Raw genomic sequence first — 15,725 nt, 5'->3', positions numbered from 1 at the left:
ACCACCTATTTTATAAGCAGTTAGCCTGCGGTAATGTAGCTGTGATAACTGATTAGCACAGGAATACTTCCCCCCCCCCCCCCCCCCCCACAACATGCCCTCTCCAAAAAAAAAAATAGAAAATTGTTTTAGTACATGAATTAGTGCTTGCTAAAATGGCACTTACTGCAGAATGCGTGAGCACATCCTGCGATGTTCCATTTTAAGCTGCGTAAAGCATGCGTTAGTCCTAACGCAGCTTAGAGAAAGGGCCCCTTAAATATATATTTCCAAATTGAGGACCAAAATTCCAAACCATTAGCAATTTTGAATTCTGTTTGAAAATATAACTTGGCAATGCAAAACCAAGTTCTGATTTGCTTTTGTCTCGCCTAAGGCCCTGTTTACTAAGGCACGCTAGCGTTTTTAACACGCCTACAATTAACGTGTATGCTAACCGTGTAGGCACCTATAGGGATATTGTAGGCGCATACACGGTTAATGCATGTTAAAAACGCTAACGTGCCTATAACGCAGCTTACTAAACAGGGCCCTTACTGCACTGAACCCTGGAAAGGGGATATTAGTGGTATACAAGAATTGATTTGAATTTAATTTCAATTGAATTATAAAGCTCAGCAGGAAGACTATTGGGTCCAGTAGCTTTGTCAGATTTTATTTATTTATTCCTCTACACAGGAAATCTAGACCGCCCCAACTTGACATTTCGTTCTTTAGATTGTAAGCTCCTTTGAGCAGGGACCGTCCTTCTTTGTTTAATTTGTACAGCGCTGCGTAACCCTAGTAGCGCTCTAGAAATGTTAAGTAGTAGTATTTCAGAAATGGCTTCATATACTTCTGAGAACTCAAAAAGGGTAGTCCATAAAATCAGAAGAATCAAGGGATAATTTAGAAATGTTAAGGTCATTTAACCAAGCATCGATTGTACTTCTTTAGAACTGGGAATGTGATTGATACAGATTAGCATAGAAGTTTGCAAAGCATTCAGTTAACCGTTTTTTGAATCGGGATAATATTCTTATTTTTGATGGTGAAAAAATTTCTATCCAGTCTTGTCTTTTTAAGTTGCCATAACAACAGCTTGCCTGATTTATTAGCATGTTCATAAAATGTCTTTTGGTTAGTCTGATATAATATTCTGCTTTGCCTATTTCAATGTCCTTCAGAGTAGAGAGCTGCACGGGAACGGGGTTTGCGGGGATCCCGCAGTGACGGAGGCAGTTCTGCGGGGTTCCCGCGGGGATGGAAGCAGTTCTGCGGGGTTCTCGTGAAAGTGTAACCTGTACCTGCGCCAGCCTCTCATCTACCGAGTACCAAGTTCTTTGAGTACTGTCTCCTCTTCCATGCTTTAACAGCACAAATGTGGAAAGTCTTCCATTAATGAGGTGGTAGAGACACAAATGATAATGGAATTCAAAAAGGCATGGGATGAACAGAGAGGATCTCTAATTAGAAAATGGAAGTTATAAAACACCTAACCTTAAATGGCTGAATGTGTGTGGATGTGTCAAGTGACGCTTAGATGGCGACTCTGGCTTTGATGAACTAGGGCTGATACCGGGCAGACTTGTATGGTCTGTATCTCATAGGATGGGCTAGAAAGGACTTAGACAGCAACTTCAGTGGCTGGAACATGAGGACAGTGCTGGACAGATTTTTACAGTCTGTGTCCCACAATTGAGAAGATGAACAGACTGGAGTGGGCTTCAATAGCAACTTCAGCAGTTGGAACATAAGGATAGGGCCAGATAGACTTCTATCTATGTTCCAGAACCACCAAAGAAAGACCATAATCAAGTATATAATATCATACTCGTTGATTTAATCATGAATTGATAATGAGTGTGACTATTGGGCAGACTGGATGGACCATTCAGGTCTTTATCTGAGCCACTTGCTATGTTACAATTAATCCTCTTTGCTTCCGGGCTGATGCGCAGACCTCAGCTCTGACACAGGCAAGAGCATCGGATGTCACCTGACCTACTGGTGCGTGCATGTGGCGACCTCTCAGCACACAGTGCCAGTAAATCAGAGACAAATCTTACATGTGCACACCAGAGTGTTCCAACTTCCATTCCTTCCTTGCCTACAGTGCTGTGGCTCAAATCCAGAGAGAGACTGAGAGAGCTGACCGGAATTTTCTTTTATGTACCATTAAATTCTTACGGGGATGGGTTAAATTCTTGCGGGGACTGGTGGGGACGGGTTGGGTTAAATTTTTGCGGGGATGGGTAAGGTTCCAGCAGGGAAGGCTGGGGATAGGTAAGATTTCTGTCCCCTTGCAACTCTGTACTTCAGAGGCTCTTTTACAAAGTTGTGTGAAAAAGGGCCCTGCGTCAGGGGGCATTTTTCTCGCTCGCCAGGGGCCTTTTTACCCAGTGGGTAAAAAGCCCCTTAAAAAATGTCCATGTGGTAAAATTACTCTTACCGCATGGCCATATTGGGGGGGGGGGGGGGGGGAAGCACTTACCGGCAACTGTTAAGGTGGTGGTAAGGGCTCCCTCGGTAATCCAGCAGTAACCAGGCATTGTGTGGTGATGCCCAATTACCGCCGGGTTAGCGCCTTGCTATATTAAAAAAATTTTGTTGGCGCGTTGGAAATGGTGCACTCTCGAGGTAGAACTACTGTCGGTGGCCGTGTTGGGCTGGCGGGGCAGGGGGGTCCAGGGCCAAATCTACAGGGGCCCAGGCCCCCCTGGCCCCACGTAGCTATGCCACTGGTTCTAGAATATACAATATGAGTATGAGAATAGAAGGTGTAATCTCTTTTGGATGTGTGAAATTTCCTCTAAATATCTATATGGTGGAAAATGTTAATAAAGCCATGGAGTGATTTGCTAACAGTTGGATTAGAATCTCTATCTGTAGATCTATTTTTAGTGGAAATGGTGCTATTGAAATCTTCTCGTATATATGGCATTCCTTGAGCATGTTGTTTAAGCTGCCTAGAATTGATTAGAGTGGGTTATAAATGGTCAAAATAAAATAAATATAATGAAATAAGTTGTTGGGCGACAGTTTTTAAACTAGAAATTAAATGAAATTCCCAGAGTTTTTATGTATGTTTTTATTATAAGCTGCTTAGGAGTTGTCATGAAATGCCTAGCTACCTGCCTGGGCTAACCCGCGGCCACTTAGAGAGTATGTCCCTAGCACAGCTCAGGTCCGCCTCCACCTGCCGCTTGTGCACTACACTAGCACCCTCCGACTGCGTTCCAACTGCCTCTGGGCGAATCTCCTGCTCTCAAGTTTCCCCAGTGATTCCTAGGTTACTGGGGCCATGCTCCCAGTGGTCCCACAGTTCCTAGAAAGCAACCACAGACCCAACACACGAACCACCAGGATTCTTAGTCAGCCCAGACAAGCAGAGGCAATAAATTAGAAATGTTTATTGTCAAAAAAAAAAATAAAAAAAATAAATGTTTATTGTCATGAAAAATTAGAACAATAAGCAGAAAAGGTGCAATCAGCAAACAGTAATAGTAACTGAAATATGGATCATTTATAACACTATCTAAACATTTGTTTACTATCTAAATAGTACCTGGGGAGTTCAGGACGTATAGCTGCTCACAGGTTATCAAATATAACTGTTCACAGGGCCTCAGCAAAGAGATCTTTCTCTCTCTTCTCCCGGGCTAAGACTGGAGAAAAAAAGTCAGTATATCCTAGAAGAATTGAGATCCTGGGTCAATCAGAGCCCAGAACAAGTTTTCAAAAGTTTACTGCATCTTACTTCCTATTTGAGTTAGAATAAAGAAAAAACAGTCAGTTTTTGTGTAACTGTAAACATAAACATGCACCACCTGCTGGCCAAACTAGAGAAATACACTTCAAGAAATAATCTTATAATTCATATGCTGGAAAATTCATCATTTCGCCACAGGGGTAAATTCTATATATGACGCCAAAAAAAGAGCTATTCTATAAGCCACACTTAGGGGCCCTTTTACAATGCCATGGTAGAGCTGCCATGGCATTGGCGTACGCCAATCCAGCACTACCGCAGGCATACCGTGGGAGCCGGCGGTAATGCCACCCCCCTGCATACCCCCATTTCCGATGCAACAGAAAACAAATTATTTTGTGCTGGTTTAGCACGGGATCCCTTACCGCTTCCTTAATAGGTGGTGGTAAGGGCTCCCTCCGGAAATGGCCGCACATTAAGTATGTACTTAACACATCCGTTTTTTTTTTTTTGCCTTTTACTCACAGCTTGGTAAAAGGGGCCCTTAGGTGCGATTTATAGAATAGGGCTTACGCCCAGGAATCGCATCTAACTTTAGACAAGGCCATTTGCACTAACTGAAACGTGGTGCAAATGTAAACACCTACATTGGTTGCTTTTCCCCCTTTATTCTAAAACAATGCATTTAAATTCTAGGAACACCCCCATTCCACCCATGACCCTCCCATTTCCACTTTTATTACTGATTGTGGGGACAGGGATTGGGTTTACTGATGTTTTTGGTGTGAATGGATATAGGACTTTTCTATCATTTTTATGGAGTTCTTGGACATCAAATGTTTGTTTGCTTTTATGTTTTTATTGTATTGTGAGCCAATTGGGTCTACTAAAGTTAAGTGGCGTACTAAATTTTTAATAAACATAAATACTCATGCATAAAATAATCTATGTGTGTAAATTCAAATTAAATCTAATTAGTACCAATAATTGCTAAGCCAATTGGTGCTAATTAGCTTATTCAATTACAATGTGTACACAAATTGGGCGCATGCTCAAATTTTTGTGCGCAATTTTTGACGACTTTTATAGAATTAGAGGGTTAGTGTTAAGCAGGGTATACATTTGTACAATAAATAAAATAAGATAAATATTGGCTATGGTAATTTTGAAATTATTACAGATTCCTATCTACAGCAATTACGTATCTATCTTCATTATTAGATTATAACTTTTTTTTTTGGGGGGGGGGGAGAGAAATTCAGTGTTTAGGTAACAAAATAGCTATACCCCCCTCCTAAATTTTCTAAAAGATGAACTGAAAACTTTAGAAATCCAACCTTTAGATAATTTATCATGTTCTGATAGGAATAAGTGGGTTTCTTGCAGAAAGATTGTATGGGAATTTGTCTTTTTAAGATGTCTTAAAATTCATAACATAGTAGTATTCTTTTATGTTTAATTGGGTTAATCAACCCATGTACATTCCAGGAGATCAATTTAGTTGACATTTAAGAGAAATAAAAAAAGATTAGTCATATAATTAAAATATAGTGGGAGAAGTATTAAAAGTTCAAAAGACTTTTCAACTCCTAAATTATACCCTTCAAGCTTATAACTAAGGAGAACTTCGAGTTTGTCACTTCTCTGACCTTTAGTAATAGTAGTAGCAGTAAAATTCAAAAAATAAAATTGAACAGTTAATACTAAGAAAATTAGAGCAGGAACAATCCAGTGTTCTGCCCAGTGAGTGTGAGGAAAGGGCACATGGAAGCACAACAGGCAGAATATTGTAGTCTCTCATGCTTCCGAAATTACCTCACTGAGTACCAGTGACAAGAGAGAAACTTGTTAATCGTGAAATGAAAGAATATTAATGAAAAGGTTAGCAAGAATATCAGTCTAACACCTTGGCAGTTTCCATTACGTACAGCGTTTAGTTGATTCATTTTCTGGAATACGTTTTCTCTTGGAGATCTTGTGGCATTTAGTTGTAACTTGGTACCATTCTGAGTTGGAAGGTTTCCGGGGTGAATAAGTTGTAGAGGATCCATGTGTACCTTCAAGGGCTTGACCCCATTCTAGACCATCTTCCATTTCAGAGATATACATTTGTTTTCCTTGATATGAGAGTATCAGCCCAAACAGAAAAGACTATCTGTAATTAATATGTTTGTATCTCAGTGATTGTATTAGAGGTCTGAAACTTTTCCTTTGTTGGAGAGTAAATTGAGAATGGTCAGAATAAATTTGCCCTTGAAATAGTGGAAGCAAGCTATTATAAGTTCCTTGGCCTCTGGAGCAGATGAATCCAGAAACTGGTGGATTGTGCCCATCTACCCAGCAGGTGGAGGTAGAGAATAATGTTCTGAAGAAAGTGATATTGGATGGCCAGCCCCTCTGTCAGTCAGTATATCTCTTATCTCCAGCAGGCAGTGGATGGCTTCTCACCAACTCATGGATTCTTCGCGTTTTGGGGAGTTCCTAGGGTAGACCCAAGCCAGTTGAGCCAAGGGGTGTTTGGCCAAGAGGTGCCATCCTTGCGAGCGTACCCGGTTGAGTCCCTGCCTTACCCCAGGTTCCCCACGTCCCAGATTCACAGACATTGTTTGCTTTCCTTGGCTTTAGCCTTCATCACTATAAAAAAAAAAAAAAGCTACAGAGTGGGTTTTCTTGCTGTTGAGCCTGGTGAGCCGGTTTGGGCAGCAGGCTCTGACCTGAGGGGACTGCTGCTTGGCAGAGACTTGTTGACCTTCCACACCTGTGGTGAGTGGCTACTTTAAATTCTTAATTACTGTTGTAGTTAGTGGTACAGAGCATGGCTGCGGAGATGGTTGAAATGCTTCCGCTGCGGTAAGAGGTGGTCGGCAGCGGGACTCTGTACAGAGGGGTGTTCTGAGGGCCTGGTGGGGGATAGCGTTGCTCTTTCCCCTGACGTACTTGTTCTATGCGCTGAGGTGCCAGGCGTGCATGCCACCTTGCTTTCTCCCGCCGACGCGATTCCCTCTGGGCAGCCGTCAGTGGGATAGTTGGACACGGAGCCCTTGTGATCCAGAGCGCTTCCGGACTTTAGCTTTGGCAGTTCCACTTCGGGGGTTCCTTTTTCATCGATGGTCAGAGCTCCGTGTGTTCTTTCGGAGCCTGTGGGCTATGGGGAATGTTTTTTCTCCCAAATTCGTTTTGCTTTAATACCAAGCCCATTTGTTAGAGGGCCTTACCACTGTCTCAGCCAGCTCAGGTAGTTCTGGCCCCATGAGGGACTTGGGTCAGAACCTGTACTCCTCGTCGTGGGACCTGGTGCAAAAACAGAGGCGGCTGGCCTCCATTTCTCAGGTGGGGTCGATGGGCCCTGCTTTCCCTTCCCCCTCAATGGCGGCTTTGTCAGGGGAGTTTTTGCGTGCTTCTCGGCTGGATGAAATGGAGGAGGGTGAGGTTCTTCAGAAAGAACCTGATGACCCCACAGCTGTGCAAATTTTCCATAGAGAGGAGTTGCCTTCTCTGATTGCTGAGGCTTTGGAAGTGCTGAATATTGCAGATCCAGAGAGACAGGCTGCCTCCATGGTGAATATTGAGATGGCGAGCAAAAGGAAACCGTCCAGGGCATTCCCAGTGCATGAAGCCATCCAGAAGCTTATCACAGCTCAGCGGGCTGACCCAGACGTGCACCAGAATTGAAATTTTCGCAAGGGCCACGCAGTAACTCCAATTTGGCGCCCATAGGCGCCTATGCAGCTTAGTAAAAAGGCCCCCGAGTGTTGTAGAACAGGTAAAAATGATTCAGTTTTTCACCGTTTCAAAAAAATACAAAGACTAGGGGACACTCGATGAAATTACATGGAAATACTTTTAAAAGAAATTGGAGGAAATATCTTTTCAGTCAAAGAATAGTTAAGCTCTGGAACTAACTGCCGGAGGATGTGGTAACAGCGGTTAGTGTATCTGGGTTTAAAAAAGGTTTTGGAGAAGTTCCTGGAGGAAAAGTCCATAGTCTGTTATTGAGATTGATATGGGGGGGGGGGGGGGAGCTACTGTTTACACTGGAATTGGTAGCATGGAATGTTGCTACTACATAAGTACATAAGTAATGCCATACTGGGAAAAGACCAAGGGTCCATCGAGCCCAGCATCCTGTCCACGACAGCGGCCAATCCAGGCCAAGGGCACCTGGCAAGCTTCCCAAACGTACAAACATTCTATACATGTTATTCCTGGAATTTTGGAGTTTTCCAAGTCCGTTTAGTAGCGGTTTATGGACTTGTCCTTTAGGAAACCGCCCAACCCCTTTTTAAACTCTGCTAAGCTAACCGCCTTCACCACTTTCTCTGGCAACGAATTCCAGAGTTTAATTACACGTTGGGTGAAGAAAAATTTTCTCCGATTTGTTTTAAATTTACTACACTGTAGTTTCATCGCATGCCCCCTAGTCCTAGTATTTTTGGAAAGTGTGAACAGACGCTTCACATCCACCTGTTCCACTCCACTCATTATTTTATATACCTCTATCATGTCTCCCCTCAGCCGTCTCTTCTCCAAGCTGTATAGCCCTAGCCTCTTTAGTCTTTCTTCATAGGGAAGTCGTCCTATCCCCGCTATCATTTTAGTCGCCCTTCGCTGCACCTTTTCCAATTCTACTATATCTTTCTTGAGATGCGGCGACCAGAATTGAACACAATACTCAAGGTGCGGTCGCACCATGGAGCGATACAACGGCATTATAACATCCTCACACCTGTTTTCCATACCTTTCCTGATAATACCCAACATTCTATTCGCTTTCTTAGCCGCAGCAGCACACTGAGCAGAAGGTTTCAGTGTGTTATCGACGACGACACCCAGATCCCTTTCTTGGTCCGTAATTCCTAACGTGGAACCTTGCATGACGTAGCTATAATTCGGGTTCTTTTTTCCCACATGCATCACCTTGCACTTGCTCACATTAAACATCATCTGCCATTTAGCCGCCCAGTCTCCCAGTCTCGTAAGGTCCTCTTGTAATTTTTCACAATCCTGTCGCGATTTAACGACTTTGAATAACTTTGTGTCATCAGCAAATTTAATTACCTCGCTAGTTACTCCCATCTCTAAATCATTTATAAATATATTAAAAAGCAGTGGTCCTAGCACGGACCCCTGAGGAACCCCACTAACTACCCTTCTCCATTGTGAATACTGCCCATTTAACCCCACTCTCTGTTTCCTATCCTTCAACCAGTTTTTAATCCACAATAGGACATTTCCTCCTATCCCATGACCCTCCAATTTCCTCTGTAGCCTTTCATGAGGTACCTTGTCAAACGCCTTTTGAAAATCCAGATACACAATATCAACCGACTCCCCTTTGTCCACATGTTTGTTCACTCCTTCAAAGAATTGAAGTAAATTGGTCAGGCAAGATTTCCCCACACAAAAGCCATGCTGACTTGGTCTCAGTAATCCATGTCCTCGGATGTGCTCTGTAATTTTGTTTTTGATAATAGCCTCTACCATTTTCCCCGGCACCGACGTCAGACTCACCGGTCTATAATTTCCCGGATCTCCCCTGGAGCCATTTTTAAAAATGGGCGTTACATTGGCCACCCTCCAATCTTCCGGTACCACTAATTGGGTTTCTGCCAGGTACTTGTGACCTGGATTGGTCATTGTTGGAAATAGGATACTGGGCTAGATAGACCATTGGTCTGACTCGGTATGAACAAAAAAAAATAAAAAGATAGTTTTCTTAGCCTCAGAGACTAAAGTTATTAAGAACAGAACGTGAAGACTATTTAGTATGTGGAGGGGGAGGAGGAGTATGGTGATTAGAGCAGCAGATTTAAAATTAGTATTCGAGTCCTGTTGATCCTCCCTGTCACATTTAGAAAGTCAGTTCACTCTCCATTTGCCTCGGGTAGCAACCAAGGGCTAGATTTTCTAATGTGTGATAATAGATTGGTGTGTTATTTAGTTCCCCATTATTGTCATCGATCTATTACTTTAATTGTTTATTGCCCCTAGATTATTAGCTTTTTTTGTGGACATAGAAATACCTACTGTATCCAAATGTAGCATACTGTGAGCTACCAATAAAAAAGATATTAGTAAATCTAAATTAAAAAAAAATAAAGCCCCGCAGTAATGCCGACACAGCCCGTTCACTTTGAATGGACTGTGTCTGCATTACTGCACCGGCTGCTGCTAGCGCAGCTTTTTAAAAGGAGTGGAGGGACCTGTGTCACTCCTGCTACCATCATCTCTGATGTGTAGTTTCAACAGTCGCTGTTGGCTTACTTGCAATAACTGGCTCATTCCATAGTTGCAACAACCGCCGGTACCTACTCAGCTTAAGCAGCCACTTATTTCCTGTACCTGCGATAGCCATATGTGTAGCTCAGTACTGGTATTTCATAGATATGACAACCATATGTCTTGTATGGTAGCACGATCAGCTGTGCTGTGCCGCCAAAGTAGCTGAATTTCTTCTTTACCTTCAGCAGTCGCCTACATGTGCTAGTGTTCCAAGACGGTTATATAGTGCTGTTCTCGTTTCCAGCTGTGCAACTTGTCTACTCTGTCACCATATATGTCCAACTTCTTCAGCAGCAGGTATTTTTATTTTATTTATTTATTGCATTTGTACACAACATTTTCCCACCTATTTGCAGGCTCAGTGTGGCTTACATAGTGCCGTCAAGGCGTTTGCCCAGTCGGTTGATAACAGATACAAGGTTGTATAGTGATCGTATGAGGTATAAGTGGAGGGTTGGTAGGGATGAAGATTGCGTGTTGTCCAGTACGATTATAGTCATGCTGTGTTGCTGGGTGAAGAGGTTTACGTGGGGTTGTTGGGGTAGGCCGTTTTGAAGAGTTTGGTTTTTAGTGATTTCCTGAAGTTCAGGTGGTCGTGCATTGTTTTCACAGCTTTTGGGAGGCCATTCCATAGTTTTTGCGCTTATGTAGGAGAAGCCAGATGCGTAAGTTGTTTTGTATTTCAGGTAGGTTTAGGTAGGATCTTGACGATTTGACTTTGTTTCTTATTGGCAGATCTATAAGGTCTGTCATGTATCCTTGGACTACGCTGTATATAATTTTATGGACTAAGGTGCAGATTTTGAAGGTGATCCGTTCTTTGATTGGGAGCCAGTGCAACTTTTCTCCAAGAGGTTTGGCATTTTCGAAGCGTGTTCTGTTGAATATCAGCCTGGCTGCTGTGTTTTGGGCAGTCTGGAGTTGTTTTTTGCAACCCGCGTAGATTCCGTTGCAATAATCTGCATGGCTTAGGACCATTGATTGTATTAGATATCGAAAGGCACCAGCTGCCAGTATAGCACAGTTCCAGCAACTGTCTGTATGGCCCAGTTATGGAAGCTGTGTATATGACACCGTTTCAGACCTGCCTGGGGCATCAAATGTTCCAGGTGTCTATAGTACATTTGGGTGGACATTTATGCAGCATACCAGTCAGCAGTTGACTGCGTGTCATTGGCTGTGGTAACCATAAGTAGGGCATCAGTTGGCATCCATGCATATACGTCAGCTATGGCAAATGTATGTTATATTGCATGCAGCATGCAAGTGTATGGTTTCAGAGGCAATGGCCACCTGTGTGTTGCCAGCAGTGGCGTAGCTACGGGGGGCCTGCCCCCCAAATTGGCTCAGGGGCCCCCGGTTTGGCTGGCAGGGGTCCCCAACTCCCTTCCAGCTAAGCCATCGGTCCTGCGTTGGTCTCACATTGCCTGGCGCCCTGTCCTGTTTTCAGCACTGTGCACGCTCGTTTTAATGAAACTAAGCATGCTCAGTTGCTTTAAAACGAGCGTGCAAGGCGCTGAAAATAGGGCAGGGCACCAGGCAATGTGAGACCAGCCCGGGACAAACGCTTTCGCTGGTGGGGGTTGGGGTCCCTTCCGCCAGCTAAGGTACCTTCCAGTGGGGATGGGGGGGAAGGTGGTGGCGGCGGCAGCAGGATGGCTCCGGGGAGGTGGACCAAAATATGCCCCCCCACCATGGGCTCTGGCCCCCCCCCCCATCCCGTTGAGGTCTGGCTATGTCCCTGGTTGCCAGTTACCACAGAGGGGCATAATCGAACGGCACCAGCCAAATCGATTACCGGCCATCTTCGGGGCCGGCGCCGGCCAAATCGCTCGCCGGGTCTACAGAAGGATCGCTGGGTTTATATATGAGATGGCCGGCTTCGTTTTTCAGCCGTAATGGAAACTGGGCCCGGCCATCTCAAACCCAGCGAAATGCAAGGCATTTGGCCGTGGAAGGAGCCAGCATTTGTAGTGCACTGGCCCCCCTCACATGCCAGGACACCAACCGGGCACCCTAGGGGGCACTTAAAAAGATTTAAAAAAAAAACAAAAATAGCTTCCAGGTACATAGCACCCTTACCTTGTGTGCTGAGCCCCCAAAATCCCCCCCCCCAAAAAAAAACCCACTCGCCACAACCATTACCATAGCCCTAAGGGGTGAAGGGGGGCACCTACATGTGGGTACAGTGGGTTTTGGGGGGTTTTGGAGGGCTCTACATTAACCACCACAAGTGTAACAGGTAGGGGGGGATGGGCCTGGGTCCACCTGCCTGAAGTGCACAGCACCCACTAAAAACTGCTCCAGGGACCTGCATACTGCTGTCAAGGAGCTGGGTATGACATTTCAGGCTGGCATACAGGCTGGCAAAAAAAGTTGGTTTTTTTTTGGGTGGGAGGGGGACCACTGGGGGAGTAAGGGGAGGTGATCCCCGCTTCCCTCTGGTGGTCATCTGGTCAGTTGGGGCACTTTTTCCAAACTTGGTCCTAAAAATAAATGGACCAAGTCCGGCCGGCAAAAAGCTTGTTCGAACCGGCCTCTTTTTTTTTTTTCATTATAAGGCGAAGCCGGCCATCTCGTACCCACGCCCCCGTCCCACCCCTCTTCCCACCTTCACTACCCTACCAACACGGTTGGCCAGTGCCGCGATGAAACAGCAGTTGAAGCCGGCCAAAATCAGCTTTCGATAATACCGATTTGGCCAGGATCAGGAGATCGCCGGCGATCTCCCGATTTGTGTCGGAAGATCGCCGGCGATCCCTTTCGAAAATAAGCCTCACAGCTCCCTCTATCACACTGCCGCCTGTATGGCACCAGCCACAGCCGATTATATGACACCAGCTACTGTATGGATACTGCTGCACAACCAGCTCTAACTCCTGCTCTAGCGATGGCCTGGATGTCTCTAGTTTTGGCAGCCGAATCTATAGCTCTAGTTACTGTGACTACACGTGTAACATTTCTTGATGCATTTACTTAAAGTGAATGACTGTTTCAGTAGACAATCTTCAGTTAAATTAACAGAAGACTCAACCCTGTTTTCTTCAGTTTGAAATTTTGTTTTGTTTGTTTTTACTGCTGCATCATAGTTATAAATATAGAATGTGAGAACAGGTAAAAATTGCAAGACTCATCCTGTTTGCCCAGTTTTTGTCCTTTTGCAGTTGGCCCCAGTTTGTTGGTTTTCTCTTTTTTTGGTGCAAAGGATCTTCTGTGCGTATTCGGGGCTTTTCTGGATTTAGTTACTGTTTTTATCTCTGCTATCCTCTGGAAGGCTGTCTTCAGGCATCTCCTAGCTCTTCTCCATGAAGAATTTCCTAACGTATTTAGGCTGACCAGATCTCTATCCGCTGGCATACTTGTTCCTATGAACTGGGTATGCAACCTGCTCTGGTGGGGTCTTAGGCAATCCTTATCCCCCTCTCTTCCTCTGTGGTATACATATTTAGGTCCTCGAGCCTTGATACTCCGTAGGTACAGGTATTCCAGTTTACCTGTTAGTTATTTGCTCTCTGTGTGTATTTTAGATCTATGTTCTACTGCTTCTACCATATCTGTCCAAATTTTTTCTTTTAATAGTAAAAAGATGAGTTTTCATAATCAAGGGCAACAGTATATATCACCAGATCTTCCCGGTAATAAAACATACATATTTTTGGAACTCCTTCCTGCAGAATTCAGTGCAAATGCTGATTGAAAACTGTTTTTGTTTTTATTTTTAAATAATTTATTTATTGTGTGGCTATTTTTGTTTTGCTTGTGAGATGTGTTAAAAAGATCTATTTAAACTGTATGGTGCATTCTACAATTGCTACTGTTTTGTGCAATCTATATCATCATCATCTACTATAATAAAACTCACCCTCAACTTTCTGAGGACACTGACGTCAGTGAAGCCAAGCCACTGACTTCAGTTCCTTCAGGTTCGAAGGTTCGTGGTGGTGAAGCCACCGGGCCCTGCCCTCGCGTCAAACGTCATGACATCGAGGGCGGAGCAAACGTTGAGGGTGAGTTTTATTGCTGTACCTGTGCTCCGCCCTCGCGTCAAAACGCGATGACGTCGAGGGCGGCCCAGGAAAATCGACACCCACACAGAGCTACAACGCTAGCAACAGCGGCGGCGCACAAACCAGCTACAACCGCAACGAGCCACGGGGCAGCCCAGGAAATCGCCACTGTTCTCCGTATGTGAGTCACCCCCCCCCCCCCAAAAAAGCTAGCGCCCATTTCATTGCTCTGAGAAACTGGCCTTCTTTCCTAGTTATAAATAAAATGCAAAACCTTAAAACTTGACTGCTTTTTTGGAGAATTCAATTGAAACTATTACCGAAAGGACTACAATGATTGCTTCCTTTGCACTAGAACCTGATCGGAACAGTATATTTCGTTTGTATTTTCGCCACCTAAATACTGAGTTCCTGGGTTCCAAAATACAGATTTTTCCGGACATTTCTAAAGAAACTCAGAGAAGGAGAAAGGAATTCCTAATGTTAAAGGAGAGAGATGCTCGACTAGGAGCAACTTTTCTCCTTAGATTCCCATGCAAATGTGTGATTTCTTTGAATTCATTGAACTATATATTTTTGGACCCAAAGAACTTAGTTGAATTTATTTTTAGTAAAGAACAAGGTTGATCCACTCGGTGGCTTACGCTGTGTCGAATTGTGCATGATTTGTTTCTCCTTCCACTCGACTGTATAACAAGTTTTTAAATTTCCTTTGTATTATATATTCCTTGTTCTTGGATCCAAGAAATTGTGGGCAAATACTGGAATTTAAAGTTGACAATTACATATAGATATTCCTATTGTTATTTTCTAAATTGCATAAATGTATATTGAAAATCATAAATAAATAATTTAAAAAAAATGCAAAACCTTTGCTTGCTTTAGGCATTTCTTCTTTAAATTTACAATAATCTATTTATGTTCCAGGGTGAGCTAGTGAAAGAGGAAATAAGAAGCTTCTGCAGTCTTCAGATTGCTGGAGGGAAATGCAGAGACAACTGCACTTGTTCTGTGGCTTCCAGGGATGGTCCAGAAATGCCAAGTTACTGCTCAGAAATGAAACACCAACAATTGAATATAAGCAGCAAACGTAAAGACTGTTTCAGGGCTACAGGCTATGACGTTCATAGGTATTTTGTCAATGACAATCACAAATTACTTTTAAGTCACCAGAATCGAGACGTACAAAGAAACATGCAATGTTGCACGAGAAGCCATGTTTTTCTGTCATCTGTGCCTTTTGCCAGGGGAAGTACGTTACAAGGGACTCTTTATCCACTCTTCACCCCACGTTGCTTTCCTGCAGAATATTCTCTCCAGAAAACCAGGCACTTCCGCACTTCACCGGTACTGAACATTCTGCTGCCCCCACATGTGTGGCTGCTGCTTAAACCAGCACAGAAACTTTTTGCCATTGTTCTCGGCAGGTGAAAAAAAAATTTCTTTATTGTCTTAGTTCCTAAACCAGGTGGTGAAAGATGGAAAAAAATGATTTATTTTTTTGAGTGGGATCGTCACCTTTGGTTTCTTTTTCAGCTTTGTACTAAAGAGGGGCATTTTCGATATGTTTAAATTTGATTTTGGACGTCTTGCTGAAAATGTTCAAAAATCAAATTGTGAACATTTCAGTTTTCGAACCAGAAAAATGTCTTTTTATCTTTTTGTTTTGAAAATGGCCACTTGCTGGACATTTTTTGTGCTCAGTGCTTCTATCTTTTTGGTCCATTTTTGAAAAACAAAAAATA

The 15,725-nt window shown here is 43.6% G+C and overlaps 1 protein-coding gene across 4 annotated transcripts in view; it reads left to right on the top strand.

Moving 5' to 3' along the window:
- The window catches only part of OMA1 (OMA1 zinc metallopeptidase), a 99,181-nt gene that overhangs the window by 8,957 nt on the left and 74,499 nt on the right, over positions 1 to 15,725 (top strand). For 3 of the 4 annotated variants that reach the window (XM_030207492.1, XM_030207494.1, XM_030207493.1), the window contains exon 2: positions 14,908 to 15,407. In XM_030207492.1, the coding sequence (XP_030063352.1) occupies positions 14,908 to 15,407 (500 nt within the window). The remainder of the gene's footprint in view (positions 1 to 14,907; positions 15,408 to 15,725) is intronic. The other variant, XM_030207495.1, reaches the window with a different exon arrangement.

The sequence above is a fragment of the Microcaecilia unicolor genome, chromosome 6 (genome assembly GCF_901765095.1).
Source record: "Microcaecilia unicolor chromosome 6, aMicUni1.1, whole genome shotgun sequence".
NCBI classification, from domain to species: domain Eukaryota; kingdom Metazoa; phylum Chordata; class Amphibia; order Gymnophiona; family Siphonopidae; genus Microcaecilia; species Microcaecilia unicolor.
The sequence above is the reverse complement of the archived record's forward strand: the minus strand, read 5'-3'. Positions and strand labels throughout refer to the sequence as shown.